Here is a 23,860-nt window from a genome sequence, read left to right on the forward strand (position 1 = left end):
AGATCTTGGCTGGTTCTGGCTTCTTCCTCCATAAGGATGTAGGCGTGGAGCTTTGGACTCCTCCATATTTGCTGTGAGAAGCATCTTCAGAGACCTTTACACTAAGTACTGTTTGTATTATTTTTAGATATACCACCATGGAAAAGACTATGAGGAGTAGCACTATTTAATGGGAAATGGTGAGGACTACTACCAGTCATAAAAGCACTCCAAACGTTCTGAACATTGTTCTAGATGCTTTGTATAGAAGAAGTAATAATGCTTACATCCCTTTGCAAAGAAGTTACTTCTCTGACTGCATTTTACAGAAGAGGAAACCAAAGCTTTTAATGGAATTACTGGACAAAATTTGCTTAAGACTATGCGGCAAGTAAATAATGTTGTACAGATAATCACCTTTTAAACAAACATCCTTCTCTGTTTGAGTGGTATATTAATTGAAATATTTATTTCTTTAATGAGGGCATTATATTTGCAAATTTAACATAGTAATGTTTTTACATGTAGATTATACCTTTTTAACTCACGCTGACTTTAGTAGATAAAACTCAAGGTGGATAATGTAGTGCATATTATTGTAAGACTTGAAATTTTCTGTTCAAATAGCTCACCAAGTGAAATAAAATGAAATTTTAAAAATATAATTTAAATAAAAGGGATATTCTTATTTATGTTTTTGGGATAGATTCATACCACTATGCCACACACTTTTGTTTAAAGCTTATGAATTACACTGAGAAAAAACTTTTTTTTCATAACGAAATTTCATGAAAACTTAAAATGTTTGTTTGAATATTGAGAAAATCAGGTCATAAGCCTAATGATGTTTTCAAGAGGAAACATCCTTGGTAGTGGCTCTAAACAATGTTTTCTAATAGGAGAAAAATAGATCAGAAGTAGTTGGTCATAGATGAATTAATATACATGATACTTGTGGAAGTAGATTTATTCCGTCAACTTAAAATAACAACAGAAATTGGCTTTCAAAAGGGAATGCGTTCATTTGGGAATAAAGAATGGCAATGTGGGAAGTACATGCTATGACAAGTCACAGGTATATCCAGAAAGGTTGAGGAAAAGGGAAACTTTTCAAGGCAAAAGGGAGGAGGCCAGGTAAACTCCTTTGAAAGAAAGTTTGTTGGTCACAGAAACTCGTTGCAGGAGTTGATGTGGCTCACTGGGCAGAGACGGCTGTTGCTGGGCAAGTGTTCTTGTGAGAGCACCTTACCTGGAATGCTGCAGTCTTGAAGATAATGCCCTGTTAGAATGTTAGCAAAAGACCAGGAGATCCATGGATTAAGGAAAGAAGATTTTATTTTCAGAGGGAGAAACAACCCTATGAACAGGAAATGTAGCTTTGAGGGAAATCTGAAAGTGCAGGCTCTGCATAAGGCGGAGCAGCGGGAATTTATGCACTGGGTAAATATATCGCCACATACATCTTATGTTCACTTTTGGGGGGGGGCGTTTAGCATTAAAATGAGTTGGAATTGGGTTGGTTCTTTATGCCAATAGGTGAGCTATAGGGCACAAAGACAATTTGTGCGGTCTCCACAAGCTGGCTGAAACTGGCCTAAGGTCTGTGGCCATTTATCAAGAAAGAATGTATATCAGATCAGTCCTCTGTCTAATCAGAGTTGTGGCAGGACTGCAAGGGGGTATGGGGGTTGTTGGCTGGGGGATCGGGGTTGTTGGCTGGTGTCTGGCTTATCTATCAGGGTCTGTTGGGAAATTTTCCAGGTGTAGTTGCTTTGGCAATTCTTTTGCAGGAGGTGGTTTCTGCTTAATTACAGGAAAGAAAGTTTATGGCAATTGATAACACTTGGGGTACATGACCAATTCCCTCATCCTGTCAGCAATGAGATTCTGTTCTTTTTTTTTTTTTTTTTGGTTTTTCTCATTTTAGCCACAGAGAGTCTATTTCATCTGCTGGGGTATACTTTAACAAGAAATATGTTCATATGTGCAGAACAAGGGAAGCATGTAAGACATGCTGGTTGTGTAAGGCGAGTAGGACATGTAGGAATCTCTTCTGGGTTTTGGAAAGTACTTGTGACAGTTCTTGTCTCAGACATACAAGCATGAGCTCCCCTCCTTCATGGTCTCCCAGCTTCACTTGGTCTGGGTCTGAGAAGAGTGACTACATCTTGGTATCAGCACCTTTCACCATTTTAAGAGAATACTCTTGCTCCTTGGAGGGTAAGTAGGACAAAGCAAGGTTGGAAGAGAAGGACCCTCACCTGGTACAGTAGTTCATGCAGGAGAGGTCTCTGGCTTGGGGTAGGGAAGTGTCTGAAAAGGCAAAGTAGTGGACTGGTAGGGGGGAGATGTTAGAGCTGAGATGAGTGCATGTGATGAGGAGAGAGCAGAGGGTGTTGGGTGGGTAATCTGTGCAGATGCTGGAATTGCTAAGAATTGTGGCAGTAGTTCTGTGTGAGGAAGCCTGAAGCGAGAGCTAAAATTATTACCATGGACTGTGGGGCATGATTATGTGTTGGGCAGGTGTGGTGAGAGAAGAGCTTCTAGGTGGTATGAACACCAGTAGTGGTGTTGTCTTTTTTTGGGGGGGGGGAGTAGAGGGAGGGGAAGTTACAATTGGAAGTTGTAATAGTGATCCCCAATATCTTGCTATCTCCTGTGCAGAGTGGGAAATAAAAATGTAGATTTGCTGTATTGGAAATAGTGTTTTCTTGAGGAAATAGCCAGACTTTCAGTTAAGACAAAGGGTGTTTACATGGTTATTGAAGATAAAAATTAACAGCATTTGGATGCAAATTGCAGGAAGATTTGAATATAAATGTTAACAATAAAAGTTATGCCAGGAAGAAGGATATTGTGATTGGGACTGGGCAAATGAACCTTGCTTCAGGTGTGTCTGACAAATTTTTATTTCTTAATTGGGTGACTGACTTATTTATTAAGTCATTCCTTTATTTTGCTTGTTTTTCTGTATTTGTTGTCTCCTCCTCCTCCTCCATCTTCTTCTTCCTCATCCCCCTCTTCCTTCTTCCTCTTATTCTTCCTCCTCCTCCAAAGGTAAGAATATCAGTGTGCTAATCATCAGAAACCATGCAAGAACAAAGTGTAGTGAAATATTTAAAGTATTGAAAAAAAGAAACCCACCAATGTGGAATTATACATCTGGCAAAATTATACTTCAAAAAATGAAGGAGAAATAATGACTTTCTCAATAAATACAACCAGTATAAACTGAGGGAATTCATTGTAAGTAGATTTACCCTGAAAAATTATTAAAAGACATTCTAAAGGGAGGAAAAAATGTTATAATTCAGGAACTCAGATACACACACACACACACACACACACACAAAAGCAAAGAGCATCAGAGGAGGAATAAAATATAGGTAAAACAAAATCTTGAATTTTTTATTCTTGATATAAAAGATAAGTGTTTAGAATAATAACAGGGACAATGTATTGGGTGATGATAGCACATGGATATGTGAAATGAATGACAGCAATGTCATAAGGGTTGGGTGAGAGATATTGGGAACACTTTGTTATGAATTACCTGGAGTTCACATGAAGTATTACAGTGTTATTTAAAGGTGAATTTAGATTAGTTAAAATGTATATTGCAAACTCTAGGGGAACCACTAAAATTTTTTTAAAAAAAGAAGTATAGTTGATATGCTGAGAGAGGGAGTAAAATGAAATAATATACAATGCTCAGTTTAAACCAGAAAAGCTAGAAAAATAAGAGGAAAAATGACATACAGTGAATATGACATAGTTAACAAATGAGAGATACCAATATAAATATATAAATAATCATTGTAAATACAAATGATCAAAATATACAGTATTTAAAGACAGCAATTGTCATAGCGGATGTAGAAATAATCCAACCAAGTCTTAGAAGAGAACATCGGGGAAAAGCTTGATGACATTGGTCTTAGAAATGATTTCTTAAATATGACACCAAAAACACAGGCAACAAAAGCAATAATAGAAAGTGGTGACATTGGTCTTAGAAATGATTTCTTAAATATGACACCAAAAACACAGGCAACAAAAGCAATAATAGAAAGTGGGACTATATCAAACTAAAAAACTTCTGCACAGTGAAGAAACAATTAACAGAGTGAAGAGGCAACTTATAAAATGGAAGAAAATATTTGCAAGCCATATATCTTAAAAGGGGTTAATGCAAAATATATAAGAAACATAATTCATTAATAAAAACAAAACAACCACAAATAACCTAATGAAAAAGTGGACAATGGAACTGAAATAGACATTTCTCCAAAGAAGACATACAAATAGTCAACTAGTATATAGAAAGATTCTCAACATTCCTAATCATCAGGGAAATGCAGATCAAAGCCTCAGTGAGCTATAGACTCACAGCTGTTAGGATGGCCATTATTTATATTAAAAAAAACCCCACAACCAGAAAATCACAAATTTTGGTGAAGATGTGGCATAATTGGAACCCTCATGCACTGTTGGTGGGAATGTAAAATGGTGCAGCTGTTATGGAAAACAGTATGAAAGTTTCTCAAAAAATTAATAATAGAGCTCCAGCTATGCTTCTTCTGGGTATTTTTTCAAAAGAATTGAAATAAAGATCCTGAAGAGATATTTGCAGCCCCATGTTCATTGAAGCATTATTCATAATATCCAAGAAAGGGAAATAACAAATGTCCATGGCAGATGAATGGATAAAAATGTGGCATATTCATACAATGCAATATTATTTAGCCATAAAAAGAAGGAAATCCTATCATATACTGCAACATGAACAAACCTTGAGGACACTACTAAATGAAATAAGCCAGTCACAGGAGGACTAATACTGCATGATTTCATTTATATGAAGTATTTAATGTGGTGAAACTCATAGAAGACAACAGTAGAATGATGGTTGCTAGGGAGCTGGGGGAGGGGGAAATAGGGAGTTTCTGTTCAATGGGTACAGAGTTTCAGTCATGCAAAATGAAAAATTTCTAGCAATCTGCTGTACAATGTTGTGCTTATACAGATGGTCCATGACTTACAGTGGTTCGACTTATGATTTTTTGACTTTATGATGGGTTTATCAGGATATTCAGTACATTTTTGACTTATGATATTTACATGTTTTTATTGGGATGTGACCCCATCATAAATCAAGGAGCATCTGTAGTTAACAAAATTGTATAGTACACTTAAAATTTTGTTGAGGGGTAGATCTCATGTGTTTTTTCTTAAACCTCCCCCCCCAGAAAAAAACTCTGAGTGTATATTGTCTAAAAGAAACCTATTTTAAACAAAAATTCAGATAGGTTAAAAAATAATAAAGGGATGGAGAAAGATAAACCGTGCTTACACTAATCAAAAAGCAGCTGAAAAAAAGCAACTGAAGTATCTTTGTGAATTTCTGAGAAAGCAGGCTTCAGGACAAGGAAAATTATGAAGGATAAAGAAGTGCAGTATATAGTGGTAAAGTGGTCAATTCTCCAAGAAGACTTAATGATTGAGATATGTATACCCCTAAAAACAAAGAGTCAAAATATATAAGACAAAATTGCATAGAATTGCAAGGAGAAAGAGATAAATTCACTATTATGATTGGAGACATTATCACCCCTCTTTTAGTAATTGATGGATCAAGCAGGAAAAATCTGGAAGGATACTGTTGACCTGAGAACATTATGATTCAACTTGATTTAACTGACATTAATGGGATACTCTTTCTGATCACAGCTACATTAAGATTTTTTTTTCAAGCTCACATGGAAAATTCACCAAAGTAGACCACATTCTAGGACATAAAACACAGCTTAACAAATTAAAAAAATTTAGAAACCCTATTATGTGTGTTCTCAGACCATGATGAAATTAAACTAGAAATCAATAACAGAAAAATAGCTAGAAAATATCCAAATACTTGGAAATTAAATAACACACATGGATTAAAGAAGTCTCAAGAAATATTTAAAAATATTTTGAATTGCATGAAAATGAATATAACTTTTCAAAATTTGTATGATGTAGCAAAAGCGATAGAGGAAATTTTACAACATTAAGTGCACATATTAGAAAAGAAGAAGGATCCGTAAACAAAGCCCCAGCTTCCACATTAGGAAACCAGACAAAGAAAAGTAATCAATGTCTAAATCAAGTAGAAGAAAAGAAATAATAAAACAGCAGAAATCAATGCAATTAAAAGCAGGAAAACAATAGAGAATATCATCAAAACCAAAGGCTGCTTCTTTGAACAGATCAGTAAATTGATAAAACTTAAGCTAGACAAATAAGGAAAAAAAGAAGACACAAATTTCCAATATCAGAAGTGAAAGAAAGGGCATCAATACTAATCCTATGGACATTAAAATAATAACAAATAATAGGGAAAACATGTATATGCCCACAAATATAATACAGATAGAAGGATAAATTCCTTAAGGATACAAACTACCAAAATTCACCTAAGGAGAAATAGTAATCTTAATAGGCCTACATCAATTAGAGAAATTTAATAAGTAATTAGTATCCTTCTAAAAAAGAAAGCACTAGGCTCAGATGAGTTCACAGGTGAATTCTAACAAACATTTAAGGAGGAAATCATACCAATACTGCACAATCTCTTCTAGAAAACAAAAGCAGAGGGAATACTTTCTAACTCATTGTATTATTTCAGCATTACTCTAGTACCAAACTCGTAAAGATGTATGACAAGAAAGGAAAAATACATGTTAGGGTGGGAGGAGAAAGATTCCTCACACAAAGATTCAGATAGAAAGAAGTAAAAGTTTATTTTCTTTTAAAGATTAGAATAGTTTTAAACAAAGAAAGTTTGTTTTACTCCCCAAAGGTGGGAAGGGCATGGCGTGAAACAAAGAAAGGAACAATACCAGCACAGACAGGGTAAAGGGTTTGGGGGAAAAGAGAAAGAAAAAAAAGTGATGTTGTCAGCTATAGCAAAAACAGCTGTAAAGCTGATGTGTCTGCTTTTTATTTATTTTGTTCTTCTCTGTGAGGCTGGCTTATTATGGTCCTGGATATGTGGTCTGGCAAGAGCTGGAGTGAGGGTTCATACCCCTACTGTTCACATAGGGCTCTTAAAGGCTGTGAAAATGAACTCTTAGAGATAATGAGTTAGGCTTAAAGAAAACAGGTATTTCATGAAATGAGCCCCAGGTGTTTAATCAAATGGAACAAAGGGGGCAGTTGCGCTGGGAGTTTTCTCTTTAAAGGGCACTTATGTGCTGTGAGTTTATTTCTCTTACCTGTCCACAAAATCCACTGCATTTCTTCTAGAACCTGAAACAGTTTAACTCTTCATTTTCTCTCTTCTCTACCACTTCATGTAGCTTGTGCTCATTTGCTGTCTTTTCTTGTTAACACCTGGCTCCTCATTCTGTAGTACCTTGAGCCATTATTAAAGTTCTGAGCCTTCAGGTGGCTTAGATATAGGATGCACAAGTGTTTTATAGCTTTATCAGAATAAACCCTTGTTCCTTTTAGAAACATCAAGTAAACAAATACCAAAGCTGATGGAATTTTAATCATAAATAGTCCTAAGACCTTTGTAGTATTATCCCTGTTCTTTATTTTGTGGTAAAGGAGGTAAAACATAGCTATCTGTTAAGCGGCTTCCTTTGTTCCCCTACTCTCACCCTTCCCCTGACCTCACCCTCAACCCCTGTCAGGAAGGCTTCTCAATTTCATTAGTTGAGCGAGATATCTTTTATTGACCCATTTCAAAATGAGAAAATTATGTCTAGTAAATTTAGAAAAGCTTCAAGTTCCAGCTCTTTTCTTTGAGTGGTAGTAATATTCTTGATCTTTAAATTCCTATTTTGGAAAGTTGATGACCACAGTACCTCTTGGTCTGTGCTGGCAGAAGTGATTGATGAGGTGACACAAGTAACATTTTTACATCCATGTCTAACATTGAGTAGGTAATGTAAAAAGGTTGCTTTCTTGTTCTTATTTCATGTGAGAATAACCCATCAATACATCATTTTTTTTAGTAAGGTAAACACTTCACTCTCTCATTGAATTCTAGTCTTTACCATCTTTTCCCATCCTTTCTATTCTCCACTTAGCTGCAAGATAAACGTATCCAAAATGCTTTCCAATCTCAAAACTCATCTTGGCTGACCATTCCCCGCCTCTCCCCCACAGGATGAAGTCTAGACTCTAGTGTATTTGGAGCCAATCTATTTTGTTGTCCTCTTTTCTTCCAATTGCTGCAAATTTGCAACACCACAACCTCACAAAGCTGAAAGCTGCTTTAAATATACTTTGCATTTTTGTGCCAAACAGTTCTCTTTAAATTCCCAAACCACTTTATTCTATTCACTATATGGTACATCGACTCTATTTTCAAGGCTAAGTTCAGATATGAACCCATTCTTTTTTGCTGTTGCTGTCGTAGCTGGAAAAGGGAGGAGTATTTAATACCTTTAATTGTGGATATTCTTTGATAAAAACTCCAAAACTTGACAAATGGCTGTTACTTTTATTTTTTTGAATTGGCTCTTTTAAAAATTTTATTTTTACTTGGCAAGTGATAATTATATGTATTTATGGGGTATAATGTGATGTTTTAATAAATTTATACATATGGAATGATTAAATCCAGCTAATTAACATATCCATAACCTCATATACTTTTTTTAAATGATGAAAACATTTAAAATCTACTTTCTTAGCAATATTGAAACATTATTACATTATTAGTAACTATAGTCACCGTGTTGTGCAATAGTTCTGAGGATATCATTCCTCCTGTCAGACTGAAACTTAGTACTCCTTAATAAACTTCTCCTCATTCCTCCCTCCCCCTCCAGCCTCTGTAACCACCATTCTGCTCCCTGTTTCTATGAGTTTGACTTTTTAAAATTCCATACATAAGTGAGATCATGCAGTATTTGTTTTTCTTTGCCTACCTTATTCAGATATGCAGTCATTCTTAAGTTCATTGCAAATATGAACAGTGAGAATTACTCCTTCTGTTGTGTTTCCAGATTAAAATATCCTTGTATCACTAATGTGTTAACTTCATGATTTTATACTTGTTAGTTATATAAATATCTATCTTATTTAGAAGATTAAGATCTCATTCAGAAAACAAACCGTATCTTCTTCATCTTTATATATCATAGTTCTTAGCACACTTAGAATGGAATAGAATCATGTAGGTGCCCAAATCCCCTGGTAACATGAAAGTGTAACCTGAATGTAACCTGAATTTTCTTCTCTGTGGAGAGGAAGTGAAGTTCCAGGCATGACTACCGCAAACCACACTGGTGTTAGCCACACAGTCTTCCGTTTGCTGGGCATCCCTGGCCTAGAGGACCAGCACATGTGGATTTCCATCCCCTTCTTCATTTCCTATGTCACTGCCCTGCTTGGGAACAGCCTGCTCATCTTCATTATCCTCACAAAGTGCAGCCTGCATGAGCCCATGTACCTCTTCCTCTGCATGCTGGCCGGAGCAGAGTTTGTCCTCTCCACATGCACAGTACCACAGGCCCTGGCCATCTTCTGGTTCCGTGCTGGGGAGATCTCCCTGGATTGCTGCATCACCCAGCTCTTCTTCATCCATTCCGTCTTCGTCTCTAAGTCAGGGATCTTGTTGGTGATGGCGTTTGACCGCTACATTGCCATATGCTACCCGCTGAGGTACCCCACTATTCTTACAAATTCCCTGATTGGGAAAATTGGTGTAACCATCTTTCTCAGAAGTTATGGTACAATTTTTCCTCTAATATTTTTGCTGAAAAGACTGACATTCTGCAAAGGCAATATTCTCCAGAACACAGATTGTAAGCACATTGTCTTGGCCAAAATTTCCTGTGATGATACCAGTGTAAATATCTGGTATTTTTTTTTTTCCCCTTATGTCAACAGTGGTCTTAGATATTGTGCTGATTTTTATTTCTTATGTGTTGATTCTTCGTGCTGTCTTCCGCATCCCTTCCCAAGATGCTCACCATAAAACTCTCAACACATGTGGTTCCCATGTTTGTGTCATCCTCCTCTTTTATGGGCCTGGGATCTTTACCAGCCTTGCTCAGTGATTTGGACACCACATCTCACCCCATATCCATGTCCTGCTGGCCAGTGTCTGCATTCTGGCTCCTCCTATGCTGAATCCCATCATTTGTGGGGTCAAGACCAAACAGATCTGGGAGCAAGTGATTCATGTGTTGTTTACAAAGCAGAAGTAATTTTGATGTTAGAAGCTGACATTCTTTTTCCTTAGCAATTTTCTTCATGTGTGAGGAGAACTTCAGCATCACTATATGGCAGCAGGTGAGTTATTAATTAAATGACTCCAGGTGGTGATATCCTAGAGCAATTGCATCAGTTAGATTTTGGTACATATTTCTTCCAAAACTTTAAGATCAGTGTCCTTGGGGACTTAATTCACTTTCTCACCCACATAATTGAGAAGTAGATCCAATCACCTTTCTAAGTCTTTCTTACCTGTATAACCCTGGAGAATTGTGCATGATAAATCTATGTCAGTGGTTTTCCTGGCAGTTGCTGAAATAGTGACCCTTGAATTCACATTCAACTTTTTTTTTTTTTTATAGTTGGACAGCTTTGGTCTCAACAAGCTTAGAGCTTAGAACTTTGTGTTGTATGTGCTCTGTGTCTTCACATTTCTGTTTTTTTTTTTTTTTTTTTTTTTTTAGAGACAAGGTCCTGATGTGTTATCCATGTTGGAATGCAGTGGTATGATCACTGTAACCTCAAACTCCTGGGCTCAGGTGATATTCCTGCCTCAGCCTCCCAAGCAGCTAGGAGCATAGATGCGTGCCACCATGCCTAGCCAATTGTTTAATTTTTATTTTTGTAGAGATGGGGTTTTGCTATGTTGCTCAGGCTGGTCTTAAACTCCTGGCCTCAAGCAATCCTCCCCACTCAGCCTCCCAACATGCTAGGATTACAGGCATGAGCCACCACGCCCAGCCAAATTTTTACTCTTTACAGTTCATTCCCATTGTTATTTCTCCAGTGTAAAAGTGTAACAGTATAAAATAAAAATTTAATAATGACCCTTGAATTCACATTCACCTTCAGCTACTACTTCATTTCTCTTCTCCATCTTAGAGGAATCACCTTGAATGGTTTGTCCTCTTGCGAGCTTGAGTCTCGGCCCTCACTTTTCTCTTGGCCTTACTCCACTTTCACTTTCACCTCCGCCATGTCATTGAGACTTCACGTGACAGGGTCACAATGATCCTTTTTCTTTTGAAATTATCTGTGCTTATTCCAATTTGCATATGAAATATAGAAGCTGAGAAGAAAGCTCTCTTTCTTTTTTTCCTTTTTGAGGTATATAAGCTCTATGAGCTTTCTTGAGGTACATAAACAAGATCAGATTGGGATGACTTTAAATGGCATTTTCTGAAGTAGCTTTCTTGTCATTTTTTTGGAAAAAAGTTATATATTTTAATTGAGTAATGATTTTCACATTGCTAAAGTAATAATCAAATTTATCCTCACCTTATTCAATGTAATGGCAGCATTTTTATATTTCTTCCTTGAAAATATTTCCTTAATCCACTCTCCCTGTGTTCTAATGACCTTCCTGATGTCTTCTTAGTCTCCTTTGGTGTGTCTTCCTCATCTCTTTTCTTAACTTGAATTTCTAGTGCTTGGTGCTTGAACTCCTACTCTTCTCTATCTACATTTGGTCCCTAATCTCATCCATTCTCATGGGCGTCAATGCATCAATATGCTGAGTCCTTCTAAATTTATATTTCCAATCTATAATTTGTTCCACAGAGGTATATTTCTAATTTGTGCTTAACATATCTACTTGTATGTCTGATAGGCATCTCAAATGTAATATGTCTGAAACAAAACTTTTTTCTTACCAGCAAACCTCGTACCCTTCCTCTTATAATTTAAAGAAAATTTTATTCTTTAAATTCTTCAGGCCCACCCTCAGTTCTTGTCTCTCTCATACACGCTGTCACTCAATATCTTCTTACTGGGCTCCCTGCTTATGCCTTTACACTTTTCACACACAATGCATATTTTTATTCTATTATTTTATTTTATTTTAATAGCTGTATTGAGATATACCTCACATACAATAAAATTCACACTTTTAAAGTGTACAATTCAGTGTTTTTTAGTACATCACAACATTGTACAAACATCACTACTATCTAATTCCAGATCAAGATCAGTTTCATCACTCCCTCCCATCGTCCTGTTATTTTAGGGTGATAGAATAGAAATCAAAATAGAAAAAGAAGCTTCTCAATGTTCTGGTCATTGAGCCCTAGTGGCACTGTAGAGCAAGGGCCAGATAGTCCTTCCAGGGATTTAAAGGCCCCACTTAATTTTGCATGTGGCTTCATATTCTTAATGTTGCTTCTTTCCTCATTCTGCTTTTACTATCTTTACCTCTTGGTTATTCCTCAAACATTCCAGTCATTCTCCTCAGGTTCTTTGACTGTGCTATTTCCTCTGCTTAGATCCTTCCTTGCCAAGATAGCTGCATGACTAGGTCTCTTGCCTCCTTAAGGTACTTGTTCAATTAAAATATTCTCAAGAATACTATCTCTAACCATCTGTATTATGCATATACATATAGTACATATACATGGAGAGAGAAAGGGATACATAGACACACACCGAGGGAGAGAGAGTTTTATTTTAAGGGACTGGTTCATGTGATTGTGGAGGTTGGAAACTACCAGGCTAGAAACTCAAGAAATAGTTGATGTTACAGTCTTGAGTCTGAAGCCTGGAAACTCAAGAATTGCTATGGTACAATTCCTTACTCCTTGAGGACCTCAGTCTTTGCACTTAAATACCTCAACTAAGGCCGGGCGTGGTGGCTCACGCCTGTAATCCTAGCACTCTGGGAGGCCGAGGTGGGCGGATCGTTTGAGCTCAGGAGTTCGAGACCAGCCTGAGCAAGAGCGAGACCCCATCTCTACTAAAAATAGAAAGAAATTATATAGACAGCTAAAAATATATATAGAAAAAATTAGCCGGGCATGGTGGCTCATGCCTGTAATCCCAGCTACTTGGGAGGCTGAGACAGGAGGATCGCTTGAGCTCAGGAGTTTGAGGTTGCTGTGAGCTAGGCTGACGCCACGGCACTCACTCTAGCCTGGGCAACAGAGTGAGACTCTGTCTCAAAAAAAAAAAAAAAAAAAAAAAAAAAATAAATACCTCAACTAATTTGAGCAAACACCAGTCTAACCATGTTGAAACACAAAATTAACCATCACACCATCCTATTTAAGATTGTAATCCCTGTGACGTCTTACCACCAGCTTACATACGTACACACGTACATACATACATAATTTTTGTCTACAACATATAACACTACTGCTGTTGGTAATAGGAAACCATTATATCGAGTTGACTATATGTCAGCTTTCCTTATGTACTTTCTTTATTTCTCTATTTCTTCAAGTTTGATGAAGGAAAGCACTTTGGGTGATATGTGGACTGCTTTATCTACAGTAGCTACAATAGTTTCTGACATATTTTCGGAACTCATTAAATATTTGTGGAATGAATGAATGAATGAATAAATGAGAGGATAAATGAATGAATCATAGGATAATAGTTCCTGGTAGAAACTCTTAGGAAGCTGTGCACCTTCATGCCTCCTGATTTCCATGTGGTCAAATTACTAGTCTTTTTCTTTGATTGTTCCCTTTTTGATTTTCATATCAATTTTTTTCATTTTAAGATAAGCCCATTGCTTACTATTTTTTATTCCATTTGTTTTGAAGTTAAAATTTTATTTCTAATTTTTCAACCATATCTGTTTAAAAAAATACTTTATGAAGAAGCTTGTAACTCCCAGTAACCACACCTATGAAACAGTCATTAATATTTAGAATATATTTTGTTATTTAAGCATATTTTCACATATTAATATATTATATAATGATTTTCATGTCTTGCATTTTTATTTAATGTTATATGACAAGAATTTTCTTTGGTATGCAAAATAATTCACAGATACATTTTCATTTGATATTACATGATTTCTTTTCAGGTGAACAACATATTCCGAAATATAAACATCTTGTATTTTAGTTCACCAGTAGATTCTTCTTGAATGTTTTTCAAATAGTTGTCAGTATCAACCAAGTTTTTATAAACATAATTATCCCTAAACTTTTGTTTGTGTTCTGTTACTTTTTTCACATATGAGAGATTTTGAAATGTTAATTTATATTTAACTTGTCCGTGGCCAGGTTGAATATGTGCAAAGTGATAAGAAAGTACATTGTTTATATTTTTAAGTATACTGAAAAAAACAAATAAAAATTTTGGTAAATTAGAATGATAGTGTGAATTAAATTAAAATTTAAATCGTGAATCTTTAGCAAAAAATTATAAATTTTATTTCACCAACAATGATGGTTTTTCCTCCTATAGCTGGAATTTCATGACCGGAGTGTCCATGGGAATGCTTAGCTGTCAAAAATAATTCAATAAAGGTAGGAGCCTGAGGTGGTTGATAGGAGAACAATGACTCAGTCCTAGCCCAATCAGTTTAAGGCCCCTAGCAATGAGCCGTAGCCTAACAAATTCAGGTTTTCTTTTACTCATTTTAATGAAGGAAACTGCACACTAGAAGAATAGTGGGCTGTCTTACCAAACAGATGAAAAGATAGAGTTGTTAGAGGACTTAGGGGTCTGGTTGGTTTTAGAAAAAACGTAAATGAATAAGAGTTTGCACAGGCTCAAAGCAAATCAGAGGTATGCATAAAGGGGTCAACATCAGGTCTTGAATCTTGTTCTAGAACCCAACTGCCTGAGCTGAGAACAAGTGGCTGAGCTGCCCCAATTGGTCTTTGATGAAGCGCCTTTATAAATTTTGGTTTGAAAATCTTTAATTACCGATTCATGTATAAATAATTAAGGATGGATTGTCAGAGAAGTTCTCACTGACAAGAGGGCATTTGAGCTAAGTCTTATTTGTTAAATAGTAATACATAGAAATTTGGGCAGAGAGAATTTTGGGGCCAGGAATATAATCTTCACTTAAAAATGCTAAGGAAAATTGGCCCCTTTATTTTGTGTATGGTCTCAATTCAGATAAGATGCAAAAATTTCCCAAGCTGATAAAAGTTATGAACTCATAATTAAGAAGGTCAGAAAAATATTATGATGTATGCAAAGCAAACCATACCGAGATACATGATAATACATGTCCTGAAAAAATAAAACATCAAAAGATAATCTTAAAAGGATCCAGACAGGAGAAGCAGATTACATTCAGAGGAGCAACAATAAACCTTTCACATCAATTGTTAATACAAAAGATAGAAGCAAAAAAGCACTAGATGGAAAATTTTGAAGTGCTGAAAAATCCCTGCCAACTTAAAATTCTATACTTATAAAACTATCTTTTAAAAAATGAATACAAAATAAAAATATTTTCAGTAGGCAAAACCTGAAATAATTCACCTTTTGCATTCTTATGCTAAAGGAAATATTAATTGTTGATGTGTGTTCATACTTCTTTAAAAAACCTTTCACTTATTCTTCTTTGAGTAAATATGTTCACTGTCTAAATATTAGACAATTCAGAGTAAAATTATTATGGAAATCACCTATATCTTATAATTCAAGTATATTCACCATTCATAGGATTTTAGTATACATTGAAGTGATGTTTAGATAAATACATTTTTTTTAAAAATTACATCATATTTAACTGACTGATCTGGAACTTCTTTCACTTTTGATTTCTTCCATCTTCTGAAGGAGGTGGAAGAAATCAAAATAGTTATGATATGGTTATAATTATACTGATAGTATAATTCCATTCCCAAAGACAAAGGCCCATATTGTTATCACTGTTCTTTTATATTGCAGGTTATAGATATGCCATGATTAATTTAACCACATATGCTCTTTAGAATCATGTCTTATGTATCAATGTATTTTTATTTAATACTTGCTTAGTATGCATTTATGTAAGTGTACTATATTTGATCTCATGTTGAATGTTTCCATCTAAATAATTGACAACATAATTAAAATGTCATGAACATAAGCATTAATAATCTTTGCTATGTTTTATGTGTAATAAAGAGAGAAGTAAAATACATGTACATATCCATTCATTAATTTATGCTAAAATTATATTAATGGTGAACATATTTTAAGTCATAAGATATAGATGAATGCTGTTATAATTTGTCTAAAAAGCAAAAATTTGAAGATAGATATGACATGAGAGTGAATGGCTAGAGAAATGTCCTAACAAGAGGAATAAAATAAGTACATCCATTCACAGCATAGAATGCACTAATAAAAAAAGATTTAGTGATTACCCATGAAAGATCGCTGATTCCAGTTTATTGCATTTGAACCTCTGTGCTAGGGGTACAGAGGTCAACTACTATAGTCCTGAATTCTATGAAGCAGAGAGCTAGCTAAGCCCCCAATGACATTGATATCTAATGATTTTTTCTTAAAGGCTTTGGAAGAAACATTCACCAAAACATTTCTGATACAATTGCTCTAAGACACCAAGACATAGCAGTCCTGTCACTAGTATCTCCACTGTACCCTTCCTTCCACGTCCTAATACAAAAGTTCAACTCAAGTGTGGAGGGAATTCCTAAGAAAAATACAATACTAGTTGCCATTGTTATAGTCACTTCTGCTTCGGAAACAACATGTGAACCACCTGGTCCTGGATCTGTTTAGTCTTAATTCCATAAATAATAGGATTTAACATAGGTGGAATGAGAACATAGACATTGGCCAGCAGCACGTGGACATAGAGTGCGATGTGGCGTCCAAACCGCTGAGTGAGAACTGAGAAGATCCCAGGCCCATAAAAGAGGACGATGACACAGACATGGGAGCCACAAGTATTGAGAGCTTTGTGGCGAGCCTCTTGCGAAGGCATGTGGAAGACAGCATGGAGAATCAGCACGTAGGAAATAAAAATTAGCAAAACATCCAAGACCAAGGTTGACATTAGCACAAAAAACCCATACCAGATGTTCACTCGGATGTCATCACAGGAAATTTTGGCCAGGACAATATGTTTACAGGCAGTGTTTGGGAGTTTATTACTTTTGCAGAAAGTCAATCTTTTCAGAAGAAATATTACAGGAAAAACTGTAATATAACTTCTCAGAAAGATGAAAAGGCCAATTCTTCCAATCAGTGTACGTGTAAGAATAGTGGTGTACCTCAGTGGGTAGCAGATGGCAATGTAGCGGTCAAACGCCATCACCAGCAAGATCCCTGACTCAGACATGAAAGTGGAAGAGAGGAAGAAGACTTGAGTGATGCAGCGATCCAGGGAGATCTCCCCAGCTTGGAACCAGAACAGGGCCAAGGCCTGAGGGACTATGCACGTGGAGAGGACAAGGTCTGTTGTTGCCAGCATGCAGAGGAACAGGTACATGGGCTCATGGAGGCTGCGCTTTGTGAGGATAATGAAGATGAGCAGGCTGTTCCCAAGCAGGGCAGTGACATAGGAAATGAAGAAGGGGATGGAAATCCACATGTGTTGGTCCTCTAGGCCAGGGATGCCCAGCAAACGGAAGACTGTGTGGCTAACACCAGTGTGGTTTGCGGTAGTCATGCCTGGGGAAAACTTTCAGGACCTCACCTCCTATTCACAGAGACAGAAGAAAATTCAGATTACATTCAAATATTTCCTTTGATGTCACCTATTGCTTTTGGCCCCTACCTGATCCCATTCCATCCTGAGAGTGCCAGGAGCTATGATGCATGTAAAGACACATCACATATCCTTTGTTTTTTTGAATGAAGCCTTTATCTCATAAATAAGATAGACCTTTACACAATTAAAGAACATTAGATGATTAAGCCTGCATGTAAGTGGTGCAAAAGAAAACACAGAAACACAATGGAAGGAGTAATTCACTTTGTATTCGTGTTGGTTTTAAGAATAAGTTTATTTTTGAACTTACCTTTAAATATATTTTAGAATGTCAACAATTGGAAGGACACCAAGTAGAGGATGGAACCAAGTCATGTGGGAGTTTAAGAAGAAATGTTTGATATGCAAATCCCAAGAGTGTTTGGAACCTCTCAGTTCTTTGTGGTTGTGGCTTTGTAAATTTGGGCAATTGGAGAAAAGATGGCAGCCAAAGATTTGCTCAGAATACAAATAAAGGATCCTGGACTTAAACTGTGAAGAAATGTTCAGCCACTATGAATTAGGGGCTATGTCCTATATTTTTACTACAGAATGGGGAATAGGGGTAATACAATATGGACTGTGAAATTATTTATGTTTGAAACCCCACCAATATTTGATGTGTTCCCTGTCAATATCTCTTTAGGCAACAGGGATAAAATTCTAGTAAAGACCTAAAACACTTGTGTGCCATATCCTCAGGCCAGTTCTGGTTTCCATCATACCACAGAACAGATGGTGCTGGGTGCTAACACCGAAAGAGGGCAAGTCGACCCAAATTCTCGGGATTGGTGGAGAAGACACAAAAAAAGTTAAACTTCTTTAGATTCTAGAAAGAACACAGGTGATTTAGTGGCCAGAGGGCTCCTTATTCCTCTAAAGCAGTCGGTACCATAATTTGTAAGAGACATAATTTTACACTATCAAGGCCAAACTCCAGGGCTTACCCTATCCCATGGCTTCTCTGAGTGTGTGTTGAACTTGACATCTCTATTTCTATTCTCATGAGATGAGCTTGGTGTAGAAGTTCAGGGATGCAGGAAATGAAGACGTAGACATGTAAACAACTTTCGGCATCTCTGTAGTTACTCGGTGCCTGACTGGGGATCTGGCACCTAATAAGGACACACAGTGATTTGTTCCCTGCCCTCCCGGACCAAGTGTGTGCACAACTATGTTGAGAATATAATAGCCAGAAAAGAAGATCAAAATGAAGCAACGTAAATCTTAGATAACTGAAAAGCTGAGGCTGAAGAGGACCTGCTTACAAATAAGGACGGCCATTGGATACTTTGGGACTAAAGAGGATTTTTCTTCTGGAAGGCAGAGAAGAGAGGTTAAGGAGCTCAGTGATTGGGATCTGGTCTATGGGTGGAGTTGCTGGTACTTGAGTAGTTGGTTGTCTACTCAATTTAACCTAAGACAACGTCTCAAAAGCTTCATGAATGCTTTCCCAGTCTCAACCCAGGTACCTTCAGTATCCTAGAGAATTAAGTTCCATCTCCCTGCTTTGTGTTCCTGACATAGTTATCCTTATTCAGGGTGTTTCTGTCCAGTAGGTCAGCAACATGCCTGTGAGAACCTTCTCCCCATAAGTCATTTCTTCCCTCTGACTTCACAAGAACTCCAATTATCAGAACACCTAACTCAAGAATTGGAGGATGTTAGTTACCTGGCAATGTTCTCCCAAGTGATTTTAAACCTTCTCAGGTCTGAGAGATGTCTTTTTTCCTTGTATTTTTCCAGACCCCATCACACTAAGGTACAGTGTAACTTCTCAAAGTGTTCAACAAAAGAACCAAATGACAAATATTGGGTGGGTGTGAAGGATCAGGGCAGGGTAGCCATGAATAAGCCCCTTTAAGGCCTTGGATATTTACAGTAGTCAGGCTCTGGGGCCAGGTATAACTTTTTCTGGAGGGGCTTAGAGCTCCTTGGAACACTAAGAGCTAAAAAGCATCCTCATACCCAGGGTCTCCTCGTTCTTCCTTTCCAGACAGCGTTTTGCATTCTACTGGGCTAGCCCATATTTGTGACTGTGGTTCAGTGTTGTGCTGGCAACCCAGCCCAAATGCACACACAAAGATCAGTCCATCAATCCAAGTCCTGATAGTAATAATTGCCGATTTTGGCAGTGTATATACTCCAATCATGGTCATTGTTAAGGTACTTACATGACATCACTGAATGTGGAATTAGAAAGGAATGTGCACAAGTGAACCAGTACTAGTGTCTCCCCCTCACAACTGCTGCCGACTCTCCAACTCTGTCTACTCAACTCCAGACACTGGCCCTAGTATTTCTGACCACCTACTTTAGTTCCCTGAACAGCTAATCTAGATAGGGCTTTCTGTCTGAAATTTCACTCACAGCAATTAAAAAAATCACTCACCTGCTGTAAATGGAGTTCTCATGGGCTAGAATGGGATGAGTGACTATAAGGCTGTCAGAGTGATGGGTGCCAGGGAACTGAGATTTATGTATGTGCCTGAAAGCCTTCAGGGCAGCTATTACCTCAGGGAGCCCAGATGTAGAGCTGTTTTTTCAATAACACCTCCTCTATTCCATAGGTGTTTGTCAAATTGTTATGGCTTTCAAAGCCTGCCTCATCCACCCTTTCCTCTAAACATCTTCCTTTCATTAGGCATGCTCATGTACTTATTTCTAATAAATAAATTGTTAACATTACCATACCAATTATTCCTGTTTTCATTTTGCAGGATTTGGTAAATATTAATCCCATTTTCAATCAGCACAATTTGAAAATTATCAAAAACATAGTAAAACAAAAGTATTACATCTAGATAAACTTGAATTAAATTTATAACATTTCATGAAGTCATTCAAATTTTGGGATTTGTTATAGTAATATTTTAAATTTTTACAAGAGAATACTTGAATTTCTTCTTAAAAATCTATTTGCCCTATTTGTGTGAGTCAAGATCAACTATGAAAAACATGCCGCATCCGCTTTCCTTTGGCTACCAAACAATCTACATTTGATTTTCATTTATCTTATTCAATACATAAGATAAACTTATCTTGTTCATAAACTTATCTCTTTCTTTATATGTTATTTTCATATTTTTATTAAATTAGTCCAAATAAGCAGATATATACATATGTATATATGTGTAAAGGAGAATCAGGTTTTTTTTTTTGTTTGAGACAGAGTCTCGCTCTGTTGCCCGGGTTAGAGTGCCGTGGCGTCAGCCTAGCTCACAGCAACCTCAAACTCCTGGGCTCAAGCGATCCTTCTGCCTCAGCCTCCCGAGTAGCTGGGACTACAGGCATGTGCCACCAGGCCCAGCTAATTTTTTCTATATATATTTTTAGCTGTCCATATAATTTCTTTCTATTTTTAGTAGAGACGGGGTCTCACTCTTGCTCAGGCTGGTCTCGAACTCCTGACTTCAAGTGATCCTCCCACCTCGGCCTTCCAGAGTGCTAGGATTACAGGTGTGAGCCAATGCGCCCGGCTGAGAATGAGTTTTATGTTTAAGAAATTTCTTTGTGTATGTCACAGGGTATTTAGCAGTGCCAGGGACTTGTTTAGTGTTAATAATAGTTATTGGGTGTAATTTATCTAGTGGGGCTTCTGACCATCTCTGGTTATGTTGGAGCACTGTGAGCTATGGCTAGTGAACTGTCTTTTGTAAAGCTCTTTTAGAGTACGCTGTTGGATTTTTAACTTGACCCACCAAGTGATCTCAGTTGAGGGCTACAGAGAAGGATGGTCTCTCTTGGAACTGAAGAGTTCTCGTGAACATTTGCTAGCACTCCATGAGACCCAGAGCTGCATTGTGTTCAACTAACCACCCTACTTGCTGGGGCATGTCTCTTTCTCTGACCACACCCAGATATTAAGCTGTACTAAATTTTAGATATTTTCTGTTTTGTTTTGGTGCTACAATGAAATTGTTTACAATTTTATTTTAGATCATTTGCTGCTAGTATATAAAATATAATTTATTTTTGTATTTTAAGTCTATATCTCATGACCTTGCCAAATCCATTTATTAATCTTGTGTTGTGTTGAGTCTTAAAGATTTTTTACATACACAATCGTGTCATGTGTTTACATCATTCTTTCCAACCTGAATCTCATTTATTTAGGCGGTTTTTAAAACACAATTTACTTATGCATTCACCTACTGAAGGACATCTTGGTTGTTTCTAAGTTTTGGGAAACTAGATTCCTACCTCTCACCTCTCACAAAATTCAACTCACGATGGATAACAGATTTAAACCTAAGGTGGGAAACCTTAAGAATTCTGGAAGAAAATGTTGAAAAAACCCTGGTGGGTTTCGACGATGTTGGTCAAGATACAAAATTTTATTTAGACAGGAGGAATAAGTTCAAGAGATCTATTTATTGTACATCATGGTGACTATAGTTAATAACAAAGTATCGAACTCTTAAAAATAGTGCTCTTACCACAAATCATGTTAAGGATGTGAGGTAATGCAAATGTTAATTAGCTTGATTTAGTCATTCCATAATGTATATATATTTTAAAACATCATGTTTTACACGAATCATATATGCAATTTTTTGTCAGTTATAGAAATAAATAAAAATTAAACAAACAAAAACAACAAAAAAAACCTTTCTTCTTGTAAAAGTACATATTCAACTTGGCCAGGACTTAGTCACACATATATAGGATACAATTTTTCAAGAACCTTTCTTATAGTATACCACAAGTACATAAAGTACAGCAAAAGTTTATTAATGCTTATATTCATGGCAATTTTATTTATTCTGTCAATAACTTGGCAGTAAATATTGAAGAAAAATCTACTAGTTGACTAAAATACAATATACCCACATAATAGTATATTACATACTTATTAAACTTAATAATTATGTAGTATTTTTTATGTGAAAGGAAAACACTTGTTCTATAACATTATGTAAAAAAGTAAAACATAAAATACACAATCCATAATAAGTGAAAATATGCTGAAATACAAAATATTTTGTATTTGTGAACAATTTTGTTTAGTGGTTGTGTTTATTAGCCATTAAAATGCTGATTTGTTATTTTGTATTTTTATATCCATGGATATTTTTGAAATATTGACCATAAATATTCAAATGCTAAATTAATTAGAAACAAAAATTAAAATAATATAATCTTTGTTGATTTTGACAAACTCCTGAGGAACACAAAGGAAACAATGGCAAAGACTGGTAATTTGGCTAAACAACATGTAAGAACTCATGTATATCTAAAATAGGGAAGCCGGTAGCGGGGATTTCGACGGGGGAGAAAGGGCGACCGCAGAACTGGGACTTTCTTAGAGCGCTGGGGCCCTAGGAGCGCTAGCAGCCCGCCGCTCCCACCCTCCTCACGTCTGACCGACTCTGCTGACAGACCGTGACTTGTTGGATGAGCAGGCACCTCTGGAAGAATCAGCTGTGTGAGATGGTACAGCCCAGTGGTGGCCCGGCAGGGGACCAGGACGTGCTGTGTGAAGAGTCTTCTCTGGGGAAGCCAGCCATGCTGCATCTGCCTTCAGAGCAGGGCAGTTCTGAAACCCTCCAGCGCTGTCTGGAGGAGAATCAAGAGCTCCGAGATGCCATCCGGCAGAGCAACCAGATGCTGCAAGAGCGCTGTGAGGAGCTGCTGCATTTCCAAGTCAGCCAGAGGAAGGAGAAGGAGTTCCTCATGCACAAATTCCAGGAGGCCAAGAAACTGGTGGAGAGACTCAGCCTGGAGAAGCTCGACCTGAGGAGGCAGAGGGAGCAGGCCCTGCAGGAGGTGGAGCACCTGAAGAGATGCCAGCAGCAGATGGCTGAGGACAAGGCTTCCGTGAAAGCCCAGGTGACATCCTTGCTCGGGGAGCTCCAAGAGAGCCAGAGTTGCCTGGAGGCTGCCACTAAGGAACAGCAGGCTTTGGAGGGCAGGGCCCGGGCAGCCAGCGAGCAGGCCAGGCAGCTGGAGAGCGAGCGCGAGGCGCTGCAGCAGCACAGCGTGCAGGTGGACCAGCTGCGCATGCAGAACCAGAGTATGGAGGCCGCGCTGCGCATGGAGCGCCAGGCCGCCTCGGAGGAGAAGCGGAAGCTGGCCCAGTTGCAGGTGGCCTATCACCAGCTCTTCCAAGAGTATGACAACCACATCAAGAGCAGCGTGGTGAGCAGCGAGCGAAAGCGAGGAAGAGAATTACACACGGATCAGCACAAGAAAGATCCACAAATGTAA

The 23,860-nt window shown here is 37.3% G+C and overlaps 1 protein-coding gene and 2 pseudogenes across 1 annotated transcript; 2 read left to right on the plus strand and 1 right to left on the minus strand.

The window, feature by feature from the left end:
- The first annotated feature begins 9,241 nt into the window (after positions 1-9,241).
- On the plus strand, positions 9,242-10,187 carry LOC138384046 (olfactory receptor 52B4-like; annotated as a pseudogene).
- A 6,437-nt stretch (positions 10,188-16,624) lies between these two features.
- On the minus strand, positions 16,625-17,569 carry LOC138384047 (olfactory receptor 52B4-like). Its single transcript, XM_069469314.1, has one exon. The coding sequence runs from the start codon at positions 17,567-17,569 to the stop codon at positions 16,625-16,627; it is 945 nt and encodes a 314-aa protein (XP_069325415.1).
- Positions 17,570-22,963: 5,394 nt separating this feature from the next.
- On the plus strand, positions 22,964-23,860 carry LOC138384827 (NF-kappa-B essential modulator pseudogene; annotated as a pseudogene).

Source organism: Eulemur rufifrons, chromosome 6 (assembly GCF_041146395.1).
Source record: "Eulemur rufifrons isolate Redbay chromosome 6, OSU_ERuf_1, whole genome shotgun sequence".
In the NCBI taxonomy this organism is placed as follows: Eukaryota; Metazoa; Chordata; class Mammalia; order Primates; family Lemuridae; genus Eulemur; species Eulemur rufifrons.

Coding starts and splice junctions, on each gene's coding strand:
- LOC138384047 (XM_069469314.1), bottom strand. CDS start 17,569: ATGACTACCGCAAACCACACTGGTGTTAGCCACACAGTCTTCCGTTTG.